Raw genomic sequence first — 14,976 nt, 5'->3', positions numbered from 1 at the left:
CCCAAATTTTATCTCCCTGCAATTTTGAATGGATGTAATTTCCTACCAGGGGTATGGTGTGTGTGTGTGTGTGTGTGTGTGTGTGTCCGTGTCCCAAAATATACGTGCATTTTTCCTACAAGTCCTTTTGCTGGAACTAGTCATAAGAACACAAGATGCTGCTAGCATAAAGTATATTCACTGCTCCCCAGACCAGCAGCCCCAAGTACACGACCCTTCTGTCAAGACCAAGAGCAACCCCTTGCCTTCTGAGGCAGCTCAGGCACTTCTATGGTGATATGAGCAACGCAGATGAACAGGGAACCACTTCAGTCCTTTGGAAAGCTGTTACTTCTTTGCACAAAGCAGGAGCTCTAGAAGCTGGTGCAGGAGCCACAGAGGTTGTGGGAAGCAAAGATCATGACTATTTAATTTTACTTGCCCACCTCTATTAGGATTGAGGCCTGGGAATGAGGTATATTTTCCTGTCAGTGCAAGATAGAGCTCCTCCCTACCTCCCGTTGTCATTTTGTTTCATATCCTGTGAAAGTAGACAGGAAAATGGCCCTATTCCTGAAGGGTGGAGGGGGGATCTCTTTTGAGAAGGCCTTCTTCTCAGAGCTCTCTGGTACCGATTGTTGTGGCAGGCGGACCTGGGCGGCGTGTGCCTGAAAGCCGGGGTAAAGAACCTCAGCACGGTGTTTCTCATGACCGACGCCCAAGTGGCTGATGAGAAGTTCCTTGTGCTCATCAATGATCTCTTGGCATCTGGTAAGAGACTCTTTGCACTTGAACGTCTAGGACATTCTCCCTGGAGTTGGAGTCATTCCAAGGTGGAGACTTGGTCTGAGGTCAGGAGAGCTGGGTCACAGAAATGAGGGAAAAAACCGATACAGGAGAACGCTTCATCCAGGTCCTTCTAGGATTGGTGCTGGGCCTGCCATTCTGGCTCTTTCCTTTTCCTTCCATTGCAAACCAGACAATAATCCTAGGGCTCTCTTAGGGGGACTCGATGTGCTAATAGGAAGAAGAGCAGGTTACAGTCCTGCTGTTCCCTCCCCATATCCAATGCAGAGTGATCTAGAATGTGTGTAGTATTGCAGGTAGCTTAGGCATTAGCAGAAAGATGAACACACAGAATGTGCACACGCAAAACTGATACAATAGGGCAAGATTAGGTTATCAATTCCATTAAACAAGGATTCAGAACTTTGTGGAAGCAAAGTGGAATCAGGAACAGTTCCTCTATGTGGTTCTGTGGTTTTCCTTGGTTTCCAAAGAACTTGACAGGGGCTGTCATCTGCCCTCTGACACTATCAATGCAAGATAGGACTTCAATGGAAAGTTTAAATCTTGATACTTTACTGTCCTTATTTATCTTTATTTATTTAGGGATTTGGGACTTACATCAACCATTCCAGAAAAAGAAGTTTATATACATGAATATATATACCCAAGAAGACAATATAGTACGTGAATGATGTACTATATATACATTTTCAGAAATGTGGCGTGTGTGTGTGTGTATATTTATATTAATTAAAAGGAGACTAGAGCTTTCCTGGCTCTAAGACCAGATTCAGCATCTGCAAAACCACCTCTTCATCAGGGTTAAGGAAATAGTCACAGATGTTCCTGAATAAAATTTCTGCCTCCAGCTTTCCAGCATTTCAGAAAGCCTGTTTCTCCTCATTCCACCCTCTGTCTCTTCCACTGAATACTCTGGTTTATACTGTCCAAGCACATTGATCACAATATTCTCCATAGTCTATCTTGCATCATGTATAATATATTGCAGGATGGCTCCTGCGTGTAGTTCCTAGGAAATTGCTTCAGAATCATTACCAGCTTCAAATTCCGTGCCCTGCAGCCCTTCTCCCCAGGCCGCGTGATTATCGCGTCCATGACCCGCGCCCTGTCCAGGTCGGTCACTGCAGGCTGCGTGAGCAAACTTCGCCTTGTTTCTGATGAGGACCACAGTTCCAGTTCCTTACTGTGCATTTCTTACATTCCCTACATCTCTTTCCTCACCTGCCCTAATTCAGTTTTACATCCAGGATTTTGCCTACTAACTCTTACACCTTTTCTCCTCCAATCCAATAAAATGTTTCTTTCCTAAATACTGTCTTTTTAACATCCCGCACCTTCTACAACAGTGTATCACCTACAACATTGCCTCACCTTTTGTTATTTTGCTAAATAATGAGAGAAGGGTTCGATTACCCTCCCACCCTGAGGCTGTGCCCTAAAATCTGATTTCTGATAAAACAAACAAAATGGGTAAAATTGTACTTCCAAAGACTTACAGCTTTGGAGATAACAGGCACGTTTCCAGCCTCACCCTGCATCTTGATGGGCTCCAATCCATCCAGGTCATCTTCTCCTAAAATAATGTCTGAGACACAGAAGATGCTACACTTTTACCCGTTGAAATTTTACTTCTCATTTAAGTATTTGTAATTTTTCATTTAGAAAACAACTTTTTTTCAAGTTCAGATGAATTTCTGAAGCCCTGCCCAGTGAAAATTTAATGAAATCATTGTGCTTCAAAATCATGGAGTGTCAAGCTCCTGTTTCCCTTCTAAGACTTCTACATAAAACCAAGACTTACACACACATACTAACATGGAGATACAATTAAAAGCAATACTTTTCTAATCTTTCTCATTTTTTTCTTAACTACTCTGACAGACAGAGTAGAGCTTATCTTCGTTCTCGTCTTCCCTGTCAAGTAAATAATCTCTGGCTAGAAATGTATTGATTGCTATTCCAAGCAGAGCTCCAGGGCTTCCTCAGAACCTCCTCATCCCATTAGTTTAAGGGGGTTGTGCAATCATTTTATTCTTGCCTAACACAGTAGAGGCGAGGAAACTGTACACCAGGCTACCTTGTCACTAACTCATCTCTATCTAGTTGTCTACAAGTCCTGTTAGGCTGAAGATAAAGCTACAGTGAGTAAATTCCACTGCTTCAACTCTCCCCCCAAAACGTCTTCCTCAATGGCCTCATGGTCTCACACTGGAGGCTGTCTGTCCGATTTCCTCCCACACTTCTTTAGCTCACTGTTTCATCCCTTGGTTTCCTGACACCATTTCCAAAACCAAACACTGATGGTCATTCAGCCCCTGAATCCCTCTTCTGACACTAACCAAACATTTCACAATTCATCATTATGCCAGTTATATCTCAGGGGGGTTACAGATTGACAGGAATAAATCCTACACACGAAGGTATTAAATTCCTACTTTAATTCTCAAAAGATGCATAATTGTGTAAGAAGCAGGGTGGCCACCCAGATCAGAGCAAACGAGTCATATTTTTGATCACTTCCCTTGGCTTCTCCAAGTCCTTCATGGGGGTCACGCAGCTGCTGGTGAAACTGTGGGTGAAGTGTTTGCCCTGGCCGAATGTGAAAAGTTTTAATTCTTGCTCTGTCTTTGCTGCGCTATATAACAATTCCTGAAGAATGTGCACTGGCCATCTAACCCAGGTATTTAAAAAATTCTTACAAAACATGTTCTCTCTTGGTCCTGGAAGCAAACTCAGCCTCAGCAAGTCCCCATCCCAACCTAGAGGGAGGACGTAGGATGACTCGCGGGCTTTCTGGTGCAGCACGTCTGCCTCCAGTTTCCAGCATTTCAGAAAGCTCATGTTACTGCATACGCATTTATTTCATGTCCCAGCTAAGAGGCCATAGTCTGTCCTAGGTGTGGCATCTCTTCCTCTCCTAACTCTGCCACTTGTCGTATTTCATTTTACTTTGGGATCTTATGTTGGGACTTTCCTTTTGCTTTTCAAAAGGCTTACTTGTTCACTCCAAAATTAAGATTTATCTTCCCTGGCCCTAATTGGGTCACTTTCCATCTACTCATATATTCAAAACCATTTATTAAGCTCCCATGTTCCAGTCAGTATGTGCTGTGCTCAAAAATGAGTATTATACAGCCTCTGTATGATCTATTGGAATCGTTTATAACCAGTTGTGTCCCCTCTCTTTTAATGTCATATGCCTCTCCATCTCTGAACCAGGTTGGGTTTTGTTGTTGTTTTTAATATTTGGGCTAAATCTCCTCTTAGTATATAGAGCATGAAACGATCAGCTCATCTCCAATGTGCCTTGGATTAGATCTAAGACTGACATGCTAGTGGTCTGCACACATCACATGAGAATGTGGAATTTGCAAGTATTTGTAACAGACAGCACTGGATTGTTCTCTCATGAGCACCTGGAACTAGATGCCCTGATGGTCCAGCTCTGCTTTACAGAAGCTAAATTCCGGCCCAGTTCTCCTGAGAGGAAAAAAAGGCAAAGTGTGTCTGCTTTCCTAAGCATACTTCGTGGTATCGCTGGATCTGTTCTTTGGATGCGTCCTTAAACAACAGACACTGGAAATTCAAATTTGGTTCTCCAGCTAGCTGCCAAACAGGAATGCCGGAAGGGTAATGCAGGAATATACTTGAGCAATCAGCCTTTTCTTTTCTTCATGTGATACTAAATTCTCATTCAAGTTATTTGAGACCATATCTCTCTGTGTTTTCTCCTACATTGCCGACCTCTCCTTCACCACTTACATACAAGAGATAATCAGTTGCCACCAATTTTACCCCTTAACTATTTCTGAATCCATATCTTCTCTATCATGGTTACTAGTGGTCTTTTCATCTTTTGCTTCAACAAATGCAGACATCCTTACCTCGGAGGCCATCTCCTTCCAATCCATTCTCCTCACTGCTAGAATCCCTTCATTAGTAGCTAACTGAATACAGGGTGAGATACTCTAGTACAGAAAAACAGTTGCCTTGGACCCACTTCTTTGCCTCCTTACTTGCCTCACTTTTCCATTATGATCTAGGACGTGTGAATGAGCACACAGAGCCTGCAAGCACTTGGAGGCGGAAACAGATTTCCCAACTTTAGGTCTCAGGAGGAAAACTGTTCAGATATTTAAATAGCCTCTGCCTCTGTCACATCTCAGAATCCCTCTGGTGGTTGTTTCCTGCTTTCTGCATGACTACCTACATCACACAATAAGTGACAGGAATATTGTCAGGAGAAATTGAAAGAACAAATCTGAAAAGGCAAACTTTGCTCCCAATTCAGAGGTGTTTGTCCCCAGATATTCCATCTGGGGATCTTCTTATGAGTTCCTGGCATCTTGTAACAAACACCACCACGGTAAGAACAAATCTCTAAATGGCCTAGAGGCTTTCACATCTTGGCACTAAGGGTCTCGCATAAACCAAGGTCAGCAAACTCTTTCTATAAAGGGTCAGAAAGTAAATTTTCTCAGCTTTGCAGACCATACAGTTTCTTCCCAATGACCCACCTCTGTCACTGTAGTGTGAAAATAGCCAGACAATACCTAAATGAATGAGTGTGGCTATGGCCAATAAAACTTTATTCATAGACAATGAAATTTGAACTTTGTGATTTTCACACATCATTAAATATTATTCTAATTTTTTTCAACCATTAAAAATTGAAACAGAAAAAACATGCTTAACTTGCAGGCCATACAAAAAGAGGCAGAGGGCCAGATTTTGCAAATAGACCATAGTTTGCTTCCTCAATATCCTTGATCTTAGACATAAAACACCAACAGGACATAAAAGCTATGTATTTCAAATAAGAGAAAGGTGAAGAATGCAGACTTTATTATTACAAATGATAAGACCAAAAGGACTCCAGTTTCTCACTGGAGGGCTCTAAGGTATTAATAGATAAGGAAATACAGATAATCAGAGAGGGAAGGAGAAAAAGAATACAGATGCTGCAGGCTGTCAGTCCCTTAAGCAAGATGAGTGTGGCCACTACTGATTCTACTGGAGCATTCTCTTTTTAAGACTGCCCTGAACTTTTTTGAATCCCAACATGTGCTAAGTATCATTTCATTTTCCTAGCAGTTTTCTCTGACCCCTATTTTAATCAAATGAGGCTGAAATGGGTTATTTCATTAATAAGATACTGATTTTGTCAAGTTGTAGCACAGATTGTTTTATACACGTGCTGGGAAATACCTTAATGAATGGAAATTAAATCAAGTTGGCTCAATTAAGGAAAAAAGTAAATGATCATTTTCATGATAATCTGTGTTTTGGTTTTTTGTTTTGTTTTGTTTTGTTTTTTCACCTTTTAAATGATGAAGTCTAATTAATATAAAACTCTTAGTAAACTCCTGGCTGGATGAGTGTTGTCAAACTTTGTAGGATTTGTTGGAAAGTTGGCATAAGTTTCCTCCAGACACAGTAGTACAAGGAAGGGTAGCAGCCTCAGTGATGAATAGAATCGTAATTCCCATCAGTCTGATTAATTACAGACCATTTGCCAAATCCACAAGGAAGTAGCATGGGTGGCTTCTGCTGTCTCTAACATTTCCATGATGCTAGATCTCAGTGTTGGTTCTGGAGGAAGGAAGAAACGTGTGGCAGTGGAGAACTTTAAAGAGGAGCTTGTATATGACTCCAGGTCCACAAAGTTTCAGTACCTACCTAAGGCCTTGTATTGGACACATGAAGGAGCTTTTCTGAGACTCACAGAATATCCTGGAGTGAACCACGTTCCCCTTTATGTCATATCCAGTGTCTTCAGATTTTACTATCCCGGTGTTTCCTTCATTCTTACCTCCAGTCTCATCTTTGTCATTGAGAAAACTCACATCATTTAGTATCAGCCTCTCAACTACCTTTGTATCTCCCCATCTGTCTATGTGTGTCCTTTTCGTTGTAGTTTTCTCCTTTCCCGCCATATTACCATTCCTTTTTCCAAGGCCAACCCTTCCATCTGAGCTAGGAACCCACCTCCTGGTTCCTAATTCAGAATTTTGTTCTATTCTAGCTCTTCTTTCAATTTCTGAATCTCCCTCACAGCTTTCACGTTCTCACCACCCACATTTACTTTTTTCTGTTCATGTTTTTCTATATTTCTTCACAAAGTATTTTATATATAAACAATAAAGCAAATACCCATGCAACGGTAGAAACTTCCGTTGTGCATGTACAAGAGTTTCTTTACAATAGGTGCCCAAAACATAGATAACAATAATAAATTATCTGGTTTGTGCATTTCACCTTTACAAAAAGTGCTAAGTTGCTCACCAGAGTAGTTGTACAAATTTACTTTGACCAGTAGAGATACCTGTTTCTCTCTGACCAAAACCTGTTTCTTTCTAACCTCACCAACACTTGGTTTATCTGACATACTCAGATTTTTGCCAATGGGTATGAAATGAAATATTGTTTTCTTTCTCCTTTTTACTCATGACCTTGGAGCATCTTTTCAAGTGTTTATTAGCTATTCCTCTTCTGTATGTTGCTGATTTACATAGTCTGCTCTTTGGCTATTGGGTTCTTTGTCTTTTTCTTATGGATTTGTAAGTTCTTTATATATTCTGGATACTAGCGCTTTGTTCATTATATGGGTTGTAAATATCTTTTTGAAGTCTGTGTCTGACTTCTGTCATGCTGATTTAGTTTAAATGTTGTAAAACTTAAGTCTTCTTTTTTATGCTTTGTGCTTTTGGTGCTCTGTTTCAAAAATCTTGTCCTATTTGACACCATGAAAATAATTTCCTGTATTTTATTTTTAAATCATTTCAGTTTTACTTTTCCTGTTCATGTCTTTAATTCATCTGGGACGTGTTTTGTTGGGGTGTTTTTTTTCTAAAATTTTATTGGGGAACAGTGTGTTTCTCCGGGGCCCATCAGCTCCAAGTCGTTGTCCTTCGATCTAGTTGTGGAGGGCGCAGCCCAGCTCCAAGTCCAGTCGCCATTTTCAATCTTTAGTTGCAGGGGGCACAGCCCACCATCCCATGTGGGATTGAACCAGCAACCTTGTTGTTGAGAGCTCACACTCTAACCAACTGAGCCATCTGGCCGCCCCCACCTGGAATGTATTTTTGTATGGTGTTCTTGTTTTATTATTTGGTATTAATATTCAATTATCCTAGCATCACTTATTGATTAGTCCAATCGTTGTCTGCACACTGATTTTTAGTATCAATTTCCTGTTTATATCTGGGTCTGTTTCTAGGTTTTTCACTCATTGTTCTATTCATTTACTCCAGTATCACTCTCACACTGCTTTAACTCCTTTATAAGGAGACCTGATTTCTGGTAGGACAAATCCTCCTTCTCATTCTTCTTCAAATATCATGACCATTTTTAACCTTTTGCTCTTTCATATAAATTTTTAAATGTGCTTGTAGGGATCAAAAAAGAAACCTATTTGATTCTTTTATTGGAATCATATCTTTGTGATACTGGTAATCCTGAATCATCCACCTGCGCACACAGTACTTCTCTCCATTTGTGCAGGGTTTTATTTATGCCCTTCAATAGTGTGTGACAATTTTTATATCAAGATCTTGTACATCTTTTTCTATATTTATGACTACCTGCCTTATGGTTTTTATTGGTATTTTAAATGACTTTTAAAATGACATTTTTTTTTGCCAAAGTACAGCAATGCCATTTTATTTCCAACTTTGATTTTGTATCCAGCAGCCTGGTTGTCAAACACACTTAGGAGTTCTTGTTGTTTATGTGTATATTCTCTTAGATTTTCTATGTAGAGAATTAGATTTTTTTTTCCATTTTATTTTATTAAATTTATTGGGGTGACAATTGTTAGTAAAATTACATAGATTTCAGGTGTACAATTCTGTATTACATCATCTATAAATCCCATTGTGTGTTATCACCCAGAGTCAGTTCTCCTTCCATCACGAGAATTAGATTTTGAAAAATAACTTTATTGTTTTCTTAACCATCCTTATACATTTAATTTCTTTTCCTTGACTTTTTGCATATAATGTTGAATAAATAACATGATAGCAGTCACACTTATCTTGTTCCTAATTTGAAAGATAATATTTTAGCATTTTACCATTATATATGATGTTTGCTTAGGATCTGAGATAGATATCTACTATCAGATTAAGAGAAATCTCATTTACCCTCGTTTGCTAACAGTTTTAAAAATTTTCATGCATCAGTTTTGATGGTCATATTGTTTTATTTTTAAAATCTATTACTATAGTCTTTTTTTTTTTTTTCATGTATGTTTCTAATGTGCAACCATCCTTTCATTTCCAAGATAAAATCTACTTGGTCATTATATATTTACTTTTACATATTTAGTTAGGATTTTAAAAATTTTTATTCATCATATGTTGCCACATTAATATAGTATTTTATCTAACTTTCAGATTTTGCCAATCTGGTAAAAAATAATAATTAGGAGTAGTTTAAAAGTACATTTCTATTGTCATGAGTGAGGTTGAGTGTCTGTTCGTATGTTTGCCAATCTAATGTATACAGACAAAAATGTAACTAAACATTGTCTCAGTATGTACAGAGGATGCCAAAAAAATGTATACACATTTAAAGAAAGGAAAAAACTGTATTAAAATTATGCTGATGGTAACCACTTTGGGTACCTCTTGTAATTACAGAAGTCAAACGTGACTTGTAGTATACATCTTTTGTTATCGGTATATATTGAGTATTACAATTAATACAGTTTTTTCCTTTCTTAAGATGTGTATGTACTTTTGGGGGCACCCTCTGCACTTCTGTTATTATAAGTGAGGTAAAGCATTTGTTCATATGTTTAAGACACATTTGTATTTTCTGTACTATGAACTCTCTTTTCGTATCCATCTTTTACTCCATCTTTCTGTTGAATTATTGATAGTTTCTTTATTTATAAAGAGTTTCCTTATATTTTAAGGAGATTACCTATTAAACTATAATCTGAATTAAACATTCGTTTTCTTTTTTCCCCTTTTTTCGATGAGAACATTTTAGTTTTAGTCTCTTAGCAAATTTCCATTATACAATACAGTGTTAGCAGCTATAGTCACCTTGTTGTACATTAGAACCTCAGACCTTATTCATCTTACAACTTATGAAAGTTGGAATGCTTTTACCAACCTCTCCCTATTTCCCCCACACCTCAGCCCCTGGCAACCACATTTCTACTCTCTGTTTCTATGAGTTTAATTTTTTTTTTTAAGGTTCACATATAAATTATACCATGCAGTATTTGTCTTTCTGAGTCTGGTTTATGTCACTTAACATAATATGGCTTACGTTCATCCGTGTTTTTGCAAATGATAGGATTTCTCTCTTTATTAAGGCTGAATAATATTCCTTTTAGTGTATATATATATATATATATATATATACCATATTTTCTTGATTTGTTCATCCATTAATGGACACTTAGGTTATTTTCAAACCTTGGCTACTGTAAATAATGCAGCAGGGAGCATCAGAGTGCAGACATCTCTTCAAGGTAATGGTTTTGTTTCCTTTGGATATATACCCAGAAGTGGGATTGCTGGATCAGATGGTCGTTCTATTTTTAATTTCTTGAGGAATCATCATACGTTTGGTTACGTGTGGTCATAGCAGTTTACAATCCCACTAACAATATATAAGGGTTTCCTTTTCTCTGTATTCTCACACACATTTGTTATTTCTTGTTTTTTTGATAGTAGCCATTCTAACAGGTGTCAGGTGATATCTCATTGTGGTTTTAATTTGCATTTTCCTGAAGATTAGTGAGCATCTTCAGGAAAAGATTTTGAGCATCTTTTCATGTACTGTTAGCCATTTGTATATCTTCTTTGGAAAACATGTTTTATTAATTGTTTTTTTGGAATCTGTTGTTGTTGCTGTTCTACTTTGCCTATGGTGTTTTCGCCATGTAAATTTTTGTATTTTCATGTAAATTTATTTATTTTTATATAAAATGTATCAATTTATATGTGTCAAATTTATCTTTCTTTTAAACATACCAATTTTGTGTTAGTTAGAAAGGCCTTCCCCATTCAGAAGTTATAAAATTATTTTCTATCATTTTTTATTTTTTTTAATAGTTAAGTCATTGACCCATCTGGAATTTATCTTAGTGTATAGTGGAAAGTAAGAATCTAAGCATAAGTTTTCCCAGTTTTCCTACTACTGGGTATTGAATATTCATCTTTTCCCCATTAGGTTAAGAAGTCATACTTACACTCAATTCCATGAAGCCACCCCTGCTTTCTCCCCTTTTGCTCCAATAAAAAGTGATAGTTTGTTCTGGAATATATGGACTTAATCTGCATGTTTCTTATGGCTCTTTTCCCCAGGTCTTAGAGCCATTTTGCATCAGTTTTATTTCTCCTTCTAAGTATTAAGTTCTTTATGAGCACAGTTTCTATAACAGTAGTTAGTAAATACATGCTTCAAGCAAAAGTGGAAAAGGCAGTTGAAAGCTCTTGTGCTACCAGCTGCTGACCCAGGACAAGAGGGTGTTACACATCCTGTTCCATTATTTTATGTATTCTTTCCCTGCCCTTGGTTTGGAGAAGACGTGGTATGTGTCCAGTTTCACCAGCAAGAGTGCTAGAACATGGCCTAAAAACCTAAGAGCCTGTGTCCCAAGGTTAGACAACTTCTCACGTACCATTGCATCATGCAGAGAGATGCCACAGCTGCCCATCTGTGCTTCACTTCCCCCTAGGAGAGGTCCCAGATCTCTACTCCGATGATGAAGTGGAAAGCATCATCAGCAGTGTGAGGAATGAAGTCAAGAGCCAAGGTCTGGTTGACGACAGAGAGAACTGCTGGAAGTTCTTTATAGATCGGGTCCGCCGACAACTGAAGGTATAGAAGGATTTACTGCCCAGAGTAGACAGGACCAAAAGTGATTCAGGGGAGTGTCTCTGGACATTTTGGGTACAGCTGTTGTCTTGGGCGTGGGGAGTGGGGGTGAGGGTGCAATGACCTTCTCAGCCTTTGCAAGGAGGCCCTTCTCATCTGCTTCATGGGCAGTGGCTGCCCTCTTGCCTCATGCAGGCTCACATTTCTTACTTCATTGGCTGAAAAGGCCGGCTAGCATTTACAGGTTTTTGTTTCTGTGGGATATGCTTCTCAATTTTCTCGGAAGTTAAGAATCCAAGGCCCTATCTGTCTGTCTGTGAGTACTTCTCTGATACCTTTTTGGTTCTCTCACCCTTCTGACCTCTCAGGTGACTCTCTGTTTCTCTCCTGTGGGGAACAAGCTGAGGGTCCGCAGCAGGAAGTTCCCAGCCATTGTGAACTGCACAGCCATCGACTGGTTTCACGAGTGGCCTCAGCAGGCATTGGAGTCTGTCAGCCTTCGCTTCTTGCAGAACACTGAGAGCATTGAGGTGAGAGGGGAAAAGAGACACTCCTCAAGATTCATTCCACCTCAGGGTGCAAGGAATTCTGTGTCCAGAATTTCAGGGTTCAAGTTCAGGCCTGCATAAAGTTGTTGGAAGAACTTTCTGAGGCAAAGCAATGGGGTTGGGGAGTCACCTCCAGTATTCATGGCGAGACTATGTCTTTATTTCCTGCTCTTTGATTTTAGCCCACAGTGAAGCAGTCGATTAGCAAGTTCATGGCTTTTGTCCACACAAGTGTCAATCACACATCCCAGTCGTACCTGAGCAACGAGCAGCGTTACAACTACACAACTCCCAAATCATTTCTGGAGTTCATCAGACTCTACCAGAGCTTACTGCGCAGGAAAGGAAAAGAGCTCAAGAGCAAAATGGAGCGGCTTGAAAATGGGCTTCTGAAGCTCCATAGCACCTCTGCCCAGGTAGGTGACATCCTTCCAATCTCTCCTGGCTGCGGGGCACTGAGAGAAAGTGGGAGAGGCCCCTTTCCCGAAAATTGGAAGGGTCACAGTCGAAGTCCAAAAGTCCTGTCTGCTTTTCCAGAGGCCCCAGTGTTATCAGAAACCAGAAAGTAAGGCTGAGCTCTTCCAGCAGAACAGCACACCCTCAGCTTCAGCTGTGCTCTCCTCCCTCTCATGGATGCTGGAATCCCCTAGGACACCTCTTCGCTTTCTCTTTGCCATCTCCTCCTTTTCCACTACTTTCCTGTCCTCTCCAGCCCACTTCCCTTCCATCCTCAAAACCAAAAGCGATGAACTGTTGAGAGAAATGGTTGCAGGGTTTACCAATATTCTTTTGTTTCTTTTGTCTTACACTGTTACCCATCAAAGAGCCTTTGGAACCTAATTTCTTAAACAAATCCTGTCTCGTTTCATGCATTTCCTCATATATTCCGAAGTAGTTGGCCATCAAAAGAGGCCCCTGCTGTCCTGTCCTTGTTATATTTTTCTACTTGTTTTTCCAAATGGAACAGGTTTATTTCTTCCCTTGAGAACTGGGGACAACTCTAGCACCTTCTCTGCCCTTGCTCATGCCCACCAAACATCGTTGATCCCTTGATGGCCCCTTTCTGGGCTCTGTTTACCCGCAGCAGAACCTGCCTCTCCTTAAGGCAGTGAATTTCATGCCTTTGCACAATTAAACTACTGGACATCACATGTTCCTGGAGACATCTAAGTGTTTCATGTCAAGTCATGTTCTCAGAGCTTTGCCTTCTGAATAGCTCTGTTGAGCTTCCTTCTTCTGACTTGTTCTTTCTTCCCACTTCAGTTTCGGATGTAATTGTATATAAAGGATTTCAGTTCGTTTAATTGGTTGCTGTGATCCCTTGCAATCTATACTCATATTCTTTCTTCTGCATAGGAAATGTTTCTTCTGTTGTATGGTTGTGTTCGTCTGCACTGGCCTCTCCTCCAGGAGCAATGACTAGCTGGATGGGTTCCCTGTGCTCCATGTCTATTATGTCCTCACTCATTGCTTTTATCCCTTTGGCCTTTTTCTCAAGTTCAGCCTTGCATAAAGTTGTTGGAACAACTTTCCGTGTGGTAAAGCAGTGGGAGGTAAGGAGTCACATTCTAGGGGAGCTTTTCAAGTTTATCCTCAACAACGTTAATTTAACAGTGTGTAATATTGCTTCTCCTTCCTATGCTTCCAACGAAGACTTTAATTATGCTATTACATATTTAATATCCTAACAGCCCTTCCTCATCTCATCCTTTTCCCTTCCCTGTTGCTTTTTTTATTTCAGCCTGTTTTCCTGCAACTATAGTTCAGAAACCATTCTGTTGATGATGCAAAACAGCTTTCTTGATGTTTTTTCTAGATCTAGTAATGAGTCGTTTTCAGAGCTGTGTTCTTCTTAGTCTTCTAGATGCTATTCCTGTCCTTGTTCTGTATTTATGTAAAGACCTTTCGTATTTATTTATTTACCTTCAGGAATGGTGAGTCATCTGTTCAAACTCAATGCTTGTCAATAAATGGCATGTGACAATTGTCAATGACACCACTCTCTGTCCATTTGTGTCATGATCAAAACCCCTTCTCGGAGCTGCAGTTCAGGACAGATTGAAATACACGGATCCCAGTCCAGGTCCTCGCAGTTTACCGGGTGGACACCTTGGTCGTAGAAACAAAGCATCTTCTCTCCCAAACACTTTCTGGTTCTCTCAATCTCTGAATGTGTAGGAAACATCATAGAAAAGAATCCCAGAATGCAGTACCAGCAGATTTTTTTATGTCTCCCGCCATTTCTTCTTCCTATCTGCCCCTACCTACGGTACACTCAGAACGTTCTGCGTCTCCAGCAGCCCTGTTCTGCCTCCCACCCACGATCCTCTGGGAATTGCTGATCAGTCTGTGTAGAGGATATTTGCTGGAGAGCAAGCAATGGGAAAGGTGCTCTGACATCTCACAGAACAGCACCCAGTATCTATTTTGGGCAGACCCTGTGTCTTTGAGCAGACCATGAAGAAAGCATAAATGTCTGTTTTCCTTTTTTAGATGATCTCTATTTAACAAGGAGAAGCCTGCTTATACTATTGGGTGCATCCAGCTCTGTCTGCATCTAGTCCGTGGAGAGTCCTCCCAAGTCTTGGCATCAGTTTTGGTTTCTTCTCTTTCCACCTTCTCTTCTTCAGTGAATAACACTCCACCTACCCAGTTACCTAGATCAGAAACTAGGGCATTAACTTTGACTCCACCCCTTCTGTCGCTTCCCCCTTTTAAGCATTAACAATTCTATAATTTTTCTAAATATCTCTTAGATGTACCCCTCTTGCTGTATCCCCTGGTGTTTTTTGTTTGTTTG

The 14,976-nt window shown here is 39.9% G+C and overlaps 1 protein-coding gene across 3 annotated transcripts in view; it reads left to right on the top strand.

The window, feature by feature from the left end:
• Positions 1–14,976, top strand: part of DNAH9 (dynein axonemal heavy chain 9) — a 316,438-nt gene that overhangs the window by 208,547 nt on the left and 92,915 nt on the right. For all 3 annotated transcript variants that reach the window (XM_088801911.1, XM_088801910.1, XM_088801912.1), the window contains exons 45-48: positions 627–750; positions 11,489–11,631; positions 11,997–12,158; positions 12,359–12,592. In XM_088801911.1, the coding sequence (XP_088658037.1) occupies positions 627–750; positions 11,489–11,631; positions 11,997–12,158; positions 12,359–12,592 (663 nt within the window). The remainder of the gene's footprint in view (positions 1–626; positions 751–11,488; positions 11,632–11,996; positions 12,159–12,358; positions 12,593–14,976) is intronic.

This window comes from Rhinolophus sinicus, chromosome 12 (genome assembly GCF_057876585.1).
Source record: "Rhinolophus sinicus isolate RSI-liver-muscle chromosome 12, RSI-T2T, whole genome shotgun sequence".
In the NCBI taxonomy this organism is placed as follows: domain Eukaryota; kingdom Metazoa; phylum Chordata; class Mammalia; order Chiroptera; family Rhinolophidae; genus Rhinolophus; species Rhinolophus sinicus.
The sequence above is the reverse complement of the archived record's forward strand: the minus strand, read 5'-3'. Positions and strand labels throughout refer to the sequence as shown.